The following is a 15,663-nucleotide window of genomic DNA, read 5'->3' on the forward strand; positions in this document are numbered from 1 at the left end:
TCGCAGTTTAACAATGCAGTATTTGGAGGAGACTTTTAATGGGCCACCCATTACACTCAGTAATGAAGGAGTTTCCCATTAGTGTAATGAATTGTACCATTCCATTATTTTGAAAATATTTGAGTAGTTAATTCTAATACATGGTGTTACTAGTGTTTTGGAAGTCTGCATAAAGGTATTCAAAATCCTTTTCACCCAATCCCAAATGCTAGACTGTTGTAATCAACCTGTGCTGCGGCTGTTGATGTCTTCGCAAGGATAACGTTTTTTTTTAAACCAATCCTTACTTAAATATTAATTTTGTTCATGTTTTTGGCAGTTCTATTATCTGACAAAGTGAGCTTGATTTGTTTTATTTTTCGATTAGGGGTTTGATGTGTTGCCACTATCTGAGAAGACAAAAGCAGAAAAGGCTAAATTTTTCATTGCAGCAGTAAAGGAGGTTCTCAGCAAAGCCAACTATGAGCATTTTACTGACGCAATGCAAAAATACAAGATAACGGATGATTTTGACACCATGCTTGGTGAAATGGCAGCACTTTTTACCGAAGATTCGAAAAAAAACAATCTTCTGCGAGGTAAATAATTGAAAGAGTTATTTATTGTGCGGTTATGTAAAGCTACCTTCTGGTAATTCTGGTTTTTATTGCGTAAATTACCTAATGTGATGGGTAAAATGCAATGCGATTTCTGCAACCCTGAAGCCTGACCATCCGTTTAGGGTAGTACTGGACTAAAGAAAAGGGTAAAAGTGTGGGTAGGAGTGGAACTCGATTTCACTTGTGAAAAAAGCCCAGATTGCCTGTGCTGTTTTGGGAAGCTCTGGGAAACAACAATTCATCACTTAATTAGATTCAATATTAATATTGAAAAAGACAGTGCTTGCCACCCTCGTATTGATTCTGTATACACCTCCGCCGCCTCAGGAAGGCAGACAGCAATATCAGAGACCCCTCCCACCCAGGCATTGCCTTCTTCCAGACCCTTCCATCAAGCTGAAGATGCAGAAGTCTGAAGACCTGCACAGCAGACATAGGAACAACTTCTTCCCCACAGCTACAAGACTGCTCAATGACTCCCTCTTGGACTGATCTGTTCCCTGTAACAACACTATTCACAACGCCCTATGCTGCTCTTGCTCATGCATTTGCTATGTTTGGCACCTTGTTCTGCACTGTAACCAATCACTGTTTGTTGATGAGCCATTTGTCAATGTACTCTGTTGATTATTCTTTTTGTCTACTATGTGCGTACTGTACACGTTCCCTCGGCTGCAGAAAAATACTTTTCACTGTACTTCGGGACATGTGTCAATAAATCAAATCAAATCAGTGTACGTCTTTGGAACTTGATTGGAATCTAGTCAATTTCAACAGGATGAAAAAGGAACAAACCCAGTGGAAAGAAAAACAAATACAAGGCAGTGGACAAGCTGTGGAAAGCGAATATGTTTAGGATTGAAACTAGCTGTATTCCCACAAGGGGTCATGGGATCAAGTTTAGATGTCCCATGGATGGGTAATGAAATTCAAATTGAAATGAGACTTAAAGGCACATGACAAAAGTTAATACATGGGCAACACGGTGACGCAGTGGGTTCGCCCTGCTGCCTCACTGCGCCGAGGTCCCAGGTTTGATCCCGGCTCTGGGTCACAGTCCGTGTGGAGTTTGATTTGATTTATTATTGTCACATGTATACAGTGAAAAGTATTGTTCCTTGCATGCTGTACAAACAATGCATACCATACATATGGAAGGAAGGAGAGACTGTGGAATATAATGTTACAGTTATAGCAAGGTGCAGAGAAAAGATCAACTTAATAGGAGGTAGGTCCATTCAAAAGTCTGATGGCAGTAGGGAATAAGCTGTTCTTGAGTCGTTTGGTACGTGACCCAAAACTTTGGTATCTTTTTCCTGACGGAAGAAGGTGGAAGAGAGTATGCCCGGGGTGCGTGGGGTCCTTAATTATGCTGGCTGCCTTTCTGAGGCAGCGGGTATTATAGATAGAGTCAATAGATGAGAGGCTGGTTTGTGTGATGGACTGGGCTACATTCACAACCTTTTGTAGTTTCCTGCAGTCTTGGGCAGAGCAGGCTCCATACCAAACTGTGATACAACCAGAAAGAATGCTTTCTATGATGCATCTGTAGAAGTTGGTGAGGGTTGTAGCTGACATGCCAAATTTCCTTAGTCTTCTGAGAAAGTAGAGTCGTTGGTGGGCTTTCTTAACTATAGTGTCGGCATGGGGACCAGGACAGGCTGTTGGTGATCTGTACACCTAAAATCTTGAAGCTCTCGACCCTTTCTACTTCCTTCCCATTGATGTAGACATGGGCTTGTTCTCCACTACGCTTCCTGAAGTCGATGACAATCTCCTTCATTTTGTTGACATTGAGGGAGAGATTGTTATCATTGCACCAGTTCACCAGATTCTCTGTCTCATTCCTGTACTCTGTCTCGTCATTGTTTGAAATCCAACCCACTACAGTGGTGTCATCAGCAAATTTGAAAATGGAGTTGGAGGGGAATTTGGCCACACAGTCATAGGTGTATAAGGAGTATAGTAGGGGGCTGAGGACACAGCCTTGAGGGGCACCGGTGTTGAGGATGATTGTGGAGGAGGTGTTGTTGCCTATCATTACTGATTGTGGCCTGTGGGTTAGAAAGTTCAGGATCCAGTCGCAGAGAGAGGAGCCGAGACCAAGGCCACGGAGTTTGGAGATGAGTTTTGTAGGAATGATGAGTTTGCACATTCTCCCTGTGTTTGCGTGGATTTCACCCCCACAACCCAAAGATGTGCAGGGTAGGCGAATTGGACACGCTAAATTGCCCCTTAATTGGAAAAATGAATTGGGTACTCTAAATTTATTTTTTAAAAGAATACTTTTTACCAGAAAATAAGAAATGTAAATCAAACTTGGAAAGGTTAAAATAAAAGATTGGAAGTTAGCAAAGAGAAAAGGATGGGGCCAATAAAAATGTTTAAAAGTAATCTTATGAAGACATAGCAGAGATACAAACTGTACTTTCCCTCAATTTTCACGAGTGGCAGTGGATTGTTTCTGGCTGAGCTCCCCGCTTGACTTCATTTTCATATCTTTTTCCTATAGCTCTTTGAAAGAAAAATATTTGCTTTCCAATATATATTTTTTTAAATTTAAGAGTACCCAATTTATTTTTCCCAATTAAGGGGCAATTTAGCATCTTTGGGTTGTGGGGGTGAAGCCCACGCAAACATGGGGAGAATACGCAAACTCCACATGGACAGTGACCCAGAGCCGGGATCGAATCTGGGACCTCAGCGCCGTGAGGCAGCACTGTGCGTTCCAATATTTAACTATTTTCCTTTTGCCAGCATGACTGTGGAGCTTGCTTCCGCCTTTGTTTCTTTCCGAGCATTCTGTGGCCTGTGTTCATAAAAATATCTTCTAACTGCTTCCTTCATTCTTTTAGTGGTAAATACTTGCTTTCTGACCAGCAGAAAGGTTTTCCGCATTTACTTCATCAAAACCCTTCATAATTTTAGCTGATCTCTATTTACCATTGTTCTGCTCCATTACGAGTCCCAGTTACTGTACAATTTGAAGTAAATTGAACCCTTGATTCCCTTTGGTGCCTCATCATATAATATTCAACACGGATGATTGATTCATCAGTCTAGTGAGGGTGTTGGTGGCGGGGAATGTCCTGGAGAGGGGTGGGTTGGGTTAGCAACAGCAGGTTCCCCGATTTATTTCAACCTAAAGCTATTCACCTTCATAACCAATTTGGAGGACTTCCAGAACTTCTTCCACCTGACTGTTTATACCACTGGAATCAACCTTGGCAGTACAGATACACCCAAGCAGGATGATGGAGGAATCTGGCATGTAAGCTCTTAGATATAATTCTGTGCCATTGTATCAAGCTGTGCCGTAATATGTCGCCGTAATGTGTCTTTGTAGTTACATGGTAATGATAGCTTATTGACTCAGGATATATTTTGTTGCCGTGATGCTTATAAATTTTAAATACTATTTTTAAACAGAATTTTATCAATTTGTTCGGCCACATCACAAAAAGAGGTTTGATGAAGCCTGCTGTAACCTGACTGGCGAGGGATGTGGATTTAAACCTGAGCACACAGTTCCAAGAGAGGAGAGGCGAAGGGTAGAGCAGGAAGAAAAAAAGCCAGGTACACAGTCCTGCCTTAACCAGAAGAATCCATTAATTTATTATCTATTTTTGCTTAAAAGAGGAATCCATTTGAGAAATATGATATCTTGTGCAACAATCAAAATGGATATAAATTCTAAAGAAGAATGAGTATCTTCCTTCTTGTTTCATTTTCCAGTAAGTTATATTGTGGTTGATATTACATATTCTTTGCTATTTGTTGCTGCTGAGAACACTAAGGCACTTGCAGGCAATAAAAAAGGAAGTACCTAAGAGGTGTTTTCCCGTTGCGTATTTTATTTCGTTTTGTAATTACTTCTGAAAATACTTCAGCCTGGAATATATAATGCCAGTTAACTTCTAATGTGCGGAGTCATTCATTTTTGAAATTACATGAGGTCGTATTTATCTTCCAATCAATCATTTAGGATTGCAGTTAATTCAGGTTTCAATAAAGACAATGCATGCTGTATTTGTATTCATTAATTTATTTCCAGTTACTTTCTTCCCCTGTCTCTTTTCATTCTACCCTAACGCTGTGACTTCAGCATAAAGTGAGGTTTGATGAAACCTGCCGCCATCTTATCGGGAATGCGTGCATAGATCTGTGCATGCAGTTCCACGACATGAGAGCCAAAAAAGAAAAATTATTTTACTTTAAAGAAGTGTGTTTAATTGAGATCCAGTCTGTATAATAAAAGGCTTCCGCAACGTAAATATTCACAGCAGCTGTGTCGCAGGGTGCACTGCCATACTTCCGGGAGGTTTCATTTTGTATTAACAACTTACAAAGATTTTGTTTCCTGTACTTGTCAGGGAATGGAAGTAAGAAAAAAATGGAGGTCAAATTTACTCTTATCAACCCGTCAAGGAAGTCAGTTAACAAATAGCATTGTCGAGAGTTTGAAGAACTAGTTGCCTGCCAGTCACTTTGACCAGAAAATAGTATGTGGCACTGAGGTGCCAAAGATGATCAGGAAGAAATTCCATCCTAATACCATTGATTATATAGGGAGTTTATAGTTATGTTACAAGATTGTCATCAACACAACATAACCTTAGTCTCAGGACTTTACTCTTGAAGGTTTTGAATAGGATATTTCTCTACACATTCTGTTCCTAATCCGTTCCACCGTTATTTTAAATCTGAATTTACAGACTTGTCAACTCCTATAATATATTAACTGTCGAAAATCTTTGAGAGTCTGAAAGGCAGCTTCATTCAGTGGGCCTCTTTCAGTTGTACATCAGTACAATGCCTGTTCTTTTTCCATTAATGCACTTAATGAGAAATAAAAATGAGTCAACATTGCAGTAAGGATAACTATACAAAACTTAATTGAATCATTGCTGGAGTTTTTTAATGATAGCTATAACCTTTTCATGTGGAAACAGGGAGCATCATAATATTAAATGAAGCAGTTCCTCATATTGCAAAATTCTGTTTCCTGGAACAAACCAAGAATTTGCTTTTACTTTAGAATTTGATATATTTTCCTTCCTGTGCTTACACAGCCATGTAGATAGAAAAATCTGTCGGGAATACACCAAACATGCATTACTCAGGCAGAAGAGGTTTCAGATTTGATTCCTAGTTTGTGCTTCTCTCATGTAGGGCTTCATGGGAAGCTTGAATTGGATTACAGATTCGCAAACTTGAATGCTTGTAAAGCAAGTATGTAAAATATGAAATTTGGAGAAGGGCATGAAGGCAAACTGTATTATAATGTTCCTCGCTCCCTTCAGGAAAAATGTGCTAACACTCACCATCTTGAATCTGAAAAAATGGACATAAATAGGAACAATAACATTATCCCACTGCCAGCTTTTTAATCAGGAGATATGTTTAGAAAACTGAGTTGTGGAAGGGTTGAATCAGCAATGTCAGCTTAGTGTAAATTTCCACGTCAACTTTCTCGATTTTCTGGCATCAGGTCCCAGATGATGTCCCTGATTCGTACTGAGTTAGTGAATCATAGCTAAATCGATGGAAAAGGCATGACTTCTATTGTGCCTCACTTCTATTGTGGTTGATGGATTCCAAAGCCGAGTCACTGTCCTCTAATGCATCCAGGATGGGTGTGTGGATTTTCAATAGCGCAATTAAGCACAGTATACAATGGGATGTAGCAGCTGGAACAGAGTAAAAGGTCAGCGGTTGGTGGGAGCTAGGAGAGACTGTGTCAGTCATGAGACATAGGCAGAGTTAACGGCAGGAGCAGGTGATACTCGTTGCACAAGATATCAGAATATGTTAATGCTCAGTGGAAGCAAAACTTGAGAACAAGTGACAGCCCAATTTATGTGTGTGTGGGGGGGGGGGGGGGATTGCATGCATTGCATCAGGACAAAAATGTTTTGGATATATAATAAATAAATATATATGTTTCAAAAGTTAAAATGAAAATACATTGGCTCATCTTTATGGTTGTCAACCCCACTGACAACCATCTGTAATTGTGAAATCTTTCTCGGCATGAGTTACTGGTGACAGGAATGGAGGGGGAAATTTGGAATCATAAAGCTTTGATATGCACTTCTTTTATCACATTGTTCAAATTCTGTATATGAGAGATGTGAGTCCATTTTAAACGTGGAGATGAAGGGCAGCACGGCGGCACAGTGGAATAGCCCTGCTGCCTCACGGCGCCGAGGTCCCAGGTTCGATCCCGGCTCTGGGTCACTGTCCGTGTGGATTTTGCACATTCTCTCTGTGTTTGCGTGGGTTTCGCCCCCACAACCCAAAGATGTGCAGGCTAGGTGGATTGGCCATGCTAAATTGCCCCTTAATTGGAAAGAAATGAATTGGGTACTCTAAATTTATTTTTAAAAAACGTGGAGGTGAAAATTCAAAAGTGTCTTTCTGATCTCAATTTTTTAAATCAATAAATGATTCTATGACCACATATGTTATTGGAAAGCACCAAAGTGCTGCCCTTCTGCTGAAAACAGGGTAATTATGATCCAATATTTTAATTAAAAATCTAGGTGGTGAGGCAAAATGGAAGGCTGAGTCTACGGTCACTGCAGAGAACAAATTTACACCTTCAGGTTCATCCCAACAGTTAAATGCTTGCACACATCTCAACAAAGGAGGAGAACACTTAAACTGTCGGGCAGTTAGCAAAGGTATCGAGATTCTTTTGTTAATAAATAGACTGTCTTCTTCAGATTGTTTTGCTTATTACAGACCCCAGGGTTCTAATTAACTATTTTGTTCCCGTTTTGGTTACTTGCCTTTTTTGGAGAGGGGGAAGTTGCTGTTCTAATTCCTTTGCCAGTAATCCATTTTCAAAAGCCTGGGAGCATACAGAATTTATTAAATTCAACCAAAATTGAGTTGACTTAGATCACTGAACAGATTGCCATTTAGCATAATTTTGTATATTTCATATGCAAGATCTCAACACTTTATTTCATTGTGGTCTACTTGAAACAATAAAGTTTAGTCCCCTTGGGAAAACCTAGATCTGAAAACCTAGAATTCTAAAATTTCATTCAGTGTACTGACAGGAAAATTGAGATTTTTCAGGAAATTATTTTGTCTTCGGGTGACTGATTTATAAATGTGGCTAACAGAATAGATTAATGTAGTTTTTTGTCTACCTTAAATGTAGGTGAAATTTGGAATTCTGAACCAGCTGCTTCCATAACTGCACCTTCAAAAATATTAGCAGCTGCAGCAGCAGACCAGAAGAAACAGCATTTACTTGCTGCTTATATTAATGATGCAAAGAAGGCTTTAGGGCCTAGTAGATACAACAGATTCTCGATAGTACTTCAGGAATATAAAAAAACTGATAATTATGACAACATGGTAACTGAAATAGCTGCTCTGTTTACAGAAAGGTCTGAGGATTTTCATTTACTAAGAAGTAAGTACCTGGTTTCTTGTTTTTACTGAGTTCATTGTAAGGCTGTGATTATTTGGCAAATATTTATCATGTGCATTGTAGACCTGTTGTCTAACTTCTAAGACGGATGGTGGAAACTACTAATTCCCAAGTGCCTGTATAGGTCTACAGAAGTTCATCCAGGTTCCTGGCTCTTCAGTGAAAGTTTAAAATGTTTATTCAAATAACTTGCATTTATTTTGCTAAGAAATGTAAAGGTGTCATTGGAGATGTGCCGTCCATCATTAAACCTGCAGTGGAACAGCAGTGCTCTCCATCAGGATTCAGAAACCCCTGATGTTGATTTGCGTGTTCCTCTTTTCTTTTGGAATCTGTGCCTGCTTAATATTAATTGCATGTGTTTCTTTAACTTGAACTTGGTGACGTTTGTATTGATTGCACGTGTCTTTATCTTTATTATAGTAGCATAGATATTGTGTGCTAAAACCTTGCTTTGTAAATGGTCAAGATACTATTACATAAGAAATAGGAGTAGACCATTTGACCCTTCGAACCCTGCTCCACCATTCAATAACGAATAATAGAATCTCTACAGTGCAGAAGGAGGTCGTTCGGTCCATCGAGTCTGCGCCGATCCAGGGCGGCATGTGGCACAGTGGTTAGCAATGCAGCCTACGGCACAGAGGACCCGGGTTCGAATCCCGGCCCTGGGTCACTTGTCCGTGTGGAGTTTGCACATTCTCCCAGTGTCTGCGTGGGTTTCACCCCCACAACCCAAAGATGTGTAGATTAGGTGGCTTGGCCATGCTAAATTACCCCTTAATTGGGGAAAAAAATAATTGGGTCCTCGAAATTTATTTGAAAGGAAAAAAAAAGTCTGCACTGATCCTCTGAAAGAGCACCCTACCTAGGCCCACTCCGCTACCCCATCCCAATAACTCCACCTAACCTTTCAACACTAATGTCATGACTGATTTTTTGTTGGCCTCAAGTCCGCTTTCCTACCTATCTCCGAAACTGACTCCCTTCTAGATTTAAAAAAACAGCCCAATTCAGCCGTGAATATGTTCAATGATTGGCCTCCTACCTGCCCAATGTAGAGATTTCCAAAAAATAATGACACAGATTAAATTCCTTCTCACCTCCACCTTAAATGGGAGACCCTTTATTTTGAAACTATGCCCCCTGTTTCTAATTCCCCTGATTCCCCAAACTTCCTCTCAGCATTGTCCCTAACCCTCACGGAAACTGGTCTATTTCAACAAGATCACCCCTCATTCTTCTAAATTCCAATCAGCATAGGCGTAGCCTGTTCAGCCTTTCCTCTTATGACAACCCCTTCATTGTAGGAATCAGCTTAGTGAGTCTCTGACTGCCTACAATGCCAATATATCCTTTCCGGGGGTGGGGGAGGCGGGTTGCCCTGGAGCTTGTGGCGGTCGCCCCAAAGCTTATGGGGATGGCCCTCTGTGCCCGTGGAGGGGTTGGGGGAACTAACTTTAAACGCCGATCAGGGTGCCCTTTAACGATGGCGCCCCGAACCCTGTGGGTGCAAACCTCATCCCTCAGATTTGGTGAGTTCCTCAGTGCGCTAAGTTCCAGAAAGTCTGGTCTGAAAACTCAGCTGTGTTTCTGGAGAGAAACATGCTGGTTTTCTGTCAGACCCTGACAGTGATAACTTTTTGGAAAGTTCTGCCCAATGTCTCCAACTTATAACGAAGAGCAATACAGCACACGAACAAGCCCTTCAGCCCTCCAAGCCTGCGCCGATCATGTGTATCCTATCTAGTAGACCAACTGCCTGTATCCTTCTATACCTCGTCTGTTCATGTGCCTATCCAGATAAGTCTCACAAGTCGCTAGTGTATCTGCCTCAACCTTGGCAGTGCATTCCAGGCCACCACCACCCTCTGTGTAAAAAAAGATTTCCCCCACACATCTCCACTGAACCTTTCCCCCCCCACCCCCAAACCTTGAACTTGTGCCCCTTTGTAATTGTCATTTCCGCCCAGGGAAAAAGCCTCCAACTGTTCACCCTATCTATACCCCTTATAATTTTATAAACTTTTATCAGGTCTCCCCTCAGCCTCCGTCTCTCTAGGGAGAACAATCCCAGTTTAGTTAATCTCTCCTCATAGCTACCATAGTTCAAAGGTTCCTCGAGTTGCTTCACCGTGTGAAGTTTAGTCTTTGATCTTAGCTACATCTTCAATTAATGTAATCATGGTTGAATATGAAGTTGGTCCTGATGTAAAATCTTTTGAGTTGGGTTTTCTTTTAATCTGATGGTGATATGTACTGTCAAATTGATGGAATTGATCGCAGGCTAGACTTTGGGCAGCTGTAGAGCCTGTGTTGCTTTTTGATCAACAGCACATTCCATTTATGTAAGTGCCACAAAGTGTCCCATTTACACCTCCTGATCCAAATTCTTAGATACCCCTATCTAACAAAAATCTAGTGATTAGAGGCATTGGAGGGGTTGAGGATGGAGGATACTGAGCATAGTGGATATGTTATGGGACTAGTAATCCTGAGGCCCTGACTAATGATCTGGAGTGATGTGTTCCCTCCACAGCAGCTGGGGAATTTAAATTTAATAAACCTGGAATTTAAAAAAAGATTGTGCCAGCAACGATGACTGCAAAACTACTGAATTGTTGTCAGAACCTAATGTTTGCTAATGTCCTTTTAGAGAAGGTAACCCACAATCCTTGTGTAGCTTGCCCTACAGGTGACTCCAGATCCACCGCAGTGTGATCGACTGGAAACTACACTCGGGAGGAGACCGACTGAACAAGGCACTCAAATAGGTGGCTCCCACCCTTCCTCGAGGGTGATTAGGGATTGGCAATGAAAGTGGAGGCCATGCCCCACTATAGAGGATGAATTGAGTACCATTAGAGTAGATGTGGAAGCTTGCCTGTATCTGCTAACTATTTCACCAAGGGGCAGTCTGTAGGCGAGGAGTGATTCGAGGAAAGATCTGCGGGAGATTCTGCAGTGGTACCCAAAATGCGCCTGCCCATACAATTGGACAGGGCCAGTTTAAAAGAAATTCCGTTGTCACTGCCTTTTGAACGGCCTTTATAAGCTTTGCGTTGAGAGAACTTCCTTTGTGCTACTGAGAGGAATTTGGTGGCCTCTTCGAAGGACGGCAATGCTGCTAACTGTTTTTAAAAAAAAATTAAACCCTGGCCTGCACAATCAGCAGCAATGTTTGCTAATTTATATGTTTACAGAATTTTACATATTTGTTAGAGCTCACCACAAACAGCAGTTTAATCAGATGTGCAAAGAGCTGACAGGAATGGACTGTAAACAGTTTATCGAGAAGGAGCATCAACCTGAGAAACCAGGGGGAATTCTGAACAAAACTGAAAAGAAACTCCCTAAACAGACAATCCTGACTGGAAACCAGAGTGCCAGCAATAATGAGAATGGTAAGAATATCCTGGCATTTATTGTCTTTCCCAAGATAATCTCTGGTTTCTGTTTATGTTTACAAGTGTTTTTTTTCTTCTTCCATTTTCAGTTCAGTAATATTTAATGCGTGGAATATGGAGAAGTAATCATTTCCATAAACTGTTTTTCGCTTTTTCAGTTCTCGGTCTGTAACATCACTCTGGGCAAAAGGAGCTGATAGTATTCAGCGATTTTTTTTTTTCAGTGTGAAGATTTGAATTATCCTTTTTTCCCTGATGATTTTATCTTCAGTGGCATTGTTCTTTTTCTACCTCTATTCATTTCACTTTTCACAATTTAATTTCAGTTTATTATCCATGTGGAAGTTAACAGTATACATTAAAAATTACATTAAATTACTCTATTACTGAGATCTAATTTTAATTAAAATATGTATTGAAAACAACTCCAATGCATTAACTAATCAGTCAGTCAGTGAGTCCCATGCCAAGTGCATATCCTCATCCATCCATCAGACCTCTGTTGAAAATTATTTTAGAAAACGGTATAGTTTAAGTTCAGGGACCGATTTATCTTAAAATAATCTATTGTGCCTTTTTCCGTCTTTCAAAGCTTTGGACATGGTCTACCTCTTCCGGGATTTACCCGGTTTGCCATGCCTCGCAGGATTGTGGTTGGGATCCATATTTGGCAAACTTGCGTATTCAAGTGAGGAGCTAGTCTCACTTGAATATACACTCGCCTGATCCTCCCAAGGCATTGTGAGAGAATCCCTTCTCCTCGGAGACCCGAGGTGAGCGCTGGTTCGTACTGGTCTCCACAAATGGAGTGCAGGCGTACCGAAACATGAGGGGGGCTCTCCCAGGGGATCGAGGGCCTCTGGGTGGCTGGACTCTGGGCAGGGTGGTACACTGGCACCCCAGTGCCACCTGGACATCCTGGCGCTCGTGCGCTGGCAGTGGCATTACTAGGGTGCCAGGCTGGCAGTGCCTGGGTGGCGTTTTGCCCATGGACCCGGGGGTGCCCTGCCCTAATTAGGTAAGGTGTGGGGGGCTCAGTGACCTCCTTATCGGTGAGTTGGCATCTCGCGATCAGGGCGGCATTTTAAAATGGCACCTTGATCTCTTCCTGCACTGATGAGCGAAGCTCCGTACTGTAGGGAATTAGACTAAGTGCAGCCTCAGCAGGGAGTTCCCCGCTGACGCCCAAAATAAAAGTCCTGTTAGCTAGCGGGGTCTCTCTTGTACCTGCTGAGGTGGGAAACACCTGGCTAAACTCGCTCAACATTTCATTTCATTTCCGTTCAATCGCGCCCTTTAACTTTTTCTTAATTTTCCTGGTATTGGAAAATTTTCCTGGTGTAATGATACTAACTGGGCTGTTCTGTGTTCGTATTCCAACCAGTTGAAAGTCTTGTCAAACTGGTGACGGTCTTTCCCTGATAAGCCCACCCTCAGATAGGAATTTTCTTTGGCTACGTTGTTTTTGATGGATTCATCTTGACAATAATGAGATATTTTGAGGAAAACAGTCGCATTGGTTAAATACTTATCTTGAATGATAATTAGATGATTGCATTTTTTTCTCTGCCTCAGAATTTTTTTTCACTTGGCTTAATTAAAATTTTAATTAGCTGATCAGAAAAGTACTTGAGGTTTAGATAAATAATTATTAAATAAGAAAACTTGCTTGGGGAATCAGTGGGAAAGCCACACTAACTGGGCTGATTTGGAACTGAATGACGTTTGATCAGATGTGGAGAGGGAGGGGAGCTATGCTTTCAGAAGAACGCAAGGGAATTAAATCCTTCAATGAGGCTTTAAGCTGTAATGAGCTGTCCAATCATACTGTTACATTTTAGTAACCATACTAATGGTCTTTTTTTTTAACAAACAGTTTTATTGAGGTAGTTTTCGGCATTGTAAACAGTTACAGACATCAACAAAAAGAAGGCAAAAATGTGCAAACATCCACGTACACTCAATATTTCAATCGTACCATACTGCACAAGCCCGCTCCTCTCCCATCGGCACTACCCGCCAATTTATCCCTCCTACTCTAACCTCCCCCCCCCCCCCCCCCCCCCCCTGCTGACACTCACTCTCCCGCAAAGAAATCAATGAATGGTTGCCACCTTCGGGCGAACCCCTGTACTGATCCCTTCAAGGCAAACTTAATTTTTTCCATACCCAGAAAACTCGACATGTCCGAAAGCCACAACTCAGTCTTCGGGGGCTTTGAGTCCCTCCATGCAAATAATATTCGTCGCCGGGCTATCAGGGAAGCAAAGGCCAAAACATCGGCCTCTTTCTCACCCTGGCCTCCCGGGTCCTCCGAAACCCCAAAAATTGCCCCTGGACCCATCACCACCCTTGTTTTTAGCACCCGGGACATGATCCCCGCAAATCCCTCCCAGTACCCCCTAAGCATTGGACATGTCCAAAACATGTGTACGTGGTTCGCTCCTGCGCACCTAGCGCATTTGTCCTCTACCATGCTAATGGTCTTTGAAGACATTTATTTCCTCCAAAAAACAAAATAGCAATAGCAGATTTATAACACCTAGGGGGGGCAGGGATCTGAGTTTCTACTCGGTAGGTATTCATGATATGTCAGGCACATTCGAATATTTGTTTTAGTATATGTGAAAATTTAGACATGAGTTGTCCATGCATGATAATTTTTTCTAATTTTGAACAATTACCAATTTCATAGCTGAAGGATCTGTCACGACACAGAGCAAGATTTCAGCATTCTTTCCAAACTGTGAAAAACCCAAGTCCTCGAATGCCTTGGAAATACCAGGAACTTTGCATTGTTTGAACGATAATATGGTAATAAGCTGTTCCTCTGAAGTCCAAGAAACGGGAACAAAATGTATACGGCCCCCATCAACAAGTGAACCATTGCTGCCTTTCTCAGACGTGAAGTTAGGTAAGTTACGCGAATATATTGTGAAACAAAGCTTTGGTTAACTAAAACACTTCTCAGAATTAGACCATGTTCCCGCAATAAAAATTCCCACACCAATAAAAGCTTCTCTTTTGAATTTCAATTTTAAAGTCTATGCATTAAAAAGTGCATGGGATATCCGGATATTGCGAAAGGTGAATATTATATGAATATTATATGAATACTATATGAATATTTTTTACGCAAACGAATGTACTTCCAAATTGTTAAATCACCACCAGTCAGCTCTCCCCCTCAAAGGGGAAAAGTAGCCTCCGATCATCTGGGACTATGGCAACTTTACTGTACTATATTAATTGCGAGTTCAGGCAGCATGGGCGGCTTAGTGGTTAGCACTGCTGCCTACGGCGCTGCGGACCCGGGTTCAACCCCGGCCCCGGGTCACTGTCCGTGTGGAGTTTGCACATTCTCCCCCACAACCCAAAGATGTGTAGGTTAGATGGATTGGCCGCCAGAGGTAACAATATGTAACTTATATCTCTTAATGAAAGTTTATGACGATTAGGCTCCAGTCCTATCCCTCAGTGGCTGGTTATCTGAATTATAACATATACTATGCAATCTGGAAATCCATAACCTGGATCAATCTTTGCGTGAGTATTTTCTGCATTGAGGTTCAGTTATGGGGCAGACTAATTGCCTCTTACATCACAGTGCAGCAGCAAATAATGGTCATAGAATCATAGAATTTGCAGTGTAGAAGGAGGCCATTCGGCCCATCGAGTCTGCACCGGCCCGTACAATTATATTTTCTTCATAACAAAGTAACTTTTAAGAAGCAGATGTAGGAAAGAGTAAAGAATTAAACAGAATAGTTTGCATTTGTGTAGGGCCACTTGCTTGCCCAAGACATCCCTGAATGCTTCGAACACCACCCCACCCACATCTCTTAAAGTGCCATGTGAACTTCTTTATTCACTCGAATTGGCAGAAATTACCTCAGTTTAATAAAAGCACAGTACCACAGATGCTGGAATTCTGAAACTATAACAGAAGGTTCTGGAAAAGCTCAGCAAGTCTGGCAGCATCTGTGGAGAGACTCTTCTTTGGAACTCAATTTAAACGGGGCGGCATGGTGACACAGTGGTTAACACTGCTGCCTCAGAGTCAGGGACCTGTGTTCAATTCCATCCTTTGGTGACGGTGTCGCTTTTGCACATTTTTCCCGTGTCTGCATGGGTTTCCTCCAGGTGTTCCAGTTTCCTCTCAGTCCAAAGATGTGCAGGTTAGGTGGATTGGCCATGCTGATATGGC

The 15,663-nt window shown here is 41.7% G+C and overlaps 1 protein-coding gene across 5 annotated transcripts in view; it reads left to right on the forward strand.

Annotated features, from left to right (window-relative positions):
• rtel1 (regulator of telomere elongation helicase 1) overlaps positions 1 to 15,663 on the forward strand; it is a 190,574-nt gene that overhangs the window by 160,584 nt on the left and 14,327 nt on the right. For 4 of the 5 annotated variants that reach the window (XM_038803195.1, XM_038803197.1, XM_038803198.1 and 1 more), the window contains 6 exons: positions 368 to 578; positions 4,029 to 4,175; positions 7,145 to 7,285; positions 7,774 to 8,031; positions 11,253 to 11,453; positions 14,152 to 14,370. In XM_038803195.1, the coding sequence (XP_038659123.1) occupies positions 368 to 578; positions 4,029 to 4,175; positions 7,145 to 7,285; positions 7,774 to 8,031; positions 11,253 to 11,453; positions 14,152 to 14,370 (1,177 nt within the window). The remainder of the gene's footprint in view (positions 1 to 367; positions 579 to 4,028; positions 4,176 to 7,144; positions 7,286 to 7,773; positions 8,032 to 11,252; positions 11,454 to 14,151; positions 14,371 to 15,663) is intronic. The other variant, XM_038803196.1, reaches the window with a different exon arrangement.

The sequence above is a fragment of the Scyliorhinus canicula genome, chromosome 7 (assembly GCF_902713615.1).
Source record: "Scyliorhinus canicula chromosome 7, sScyCan1.1, whole genome shotgun sequence".
Taxonomy (NCBI): domain Eukaryota; kingdom Metazoa; phylum Chordata; class Chondrichthyes; order Carcharhiniformes; family Scyliorhinidae; genus Scyliorhinus; species Scyliorhinus canicula.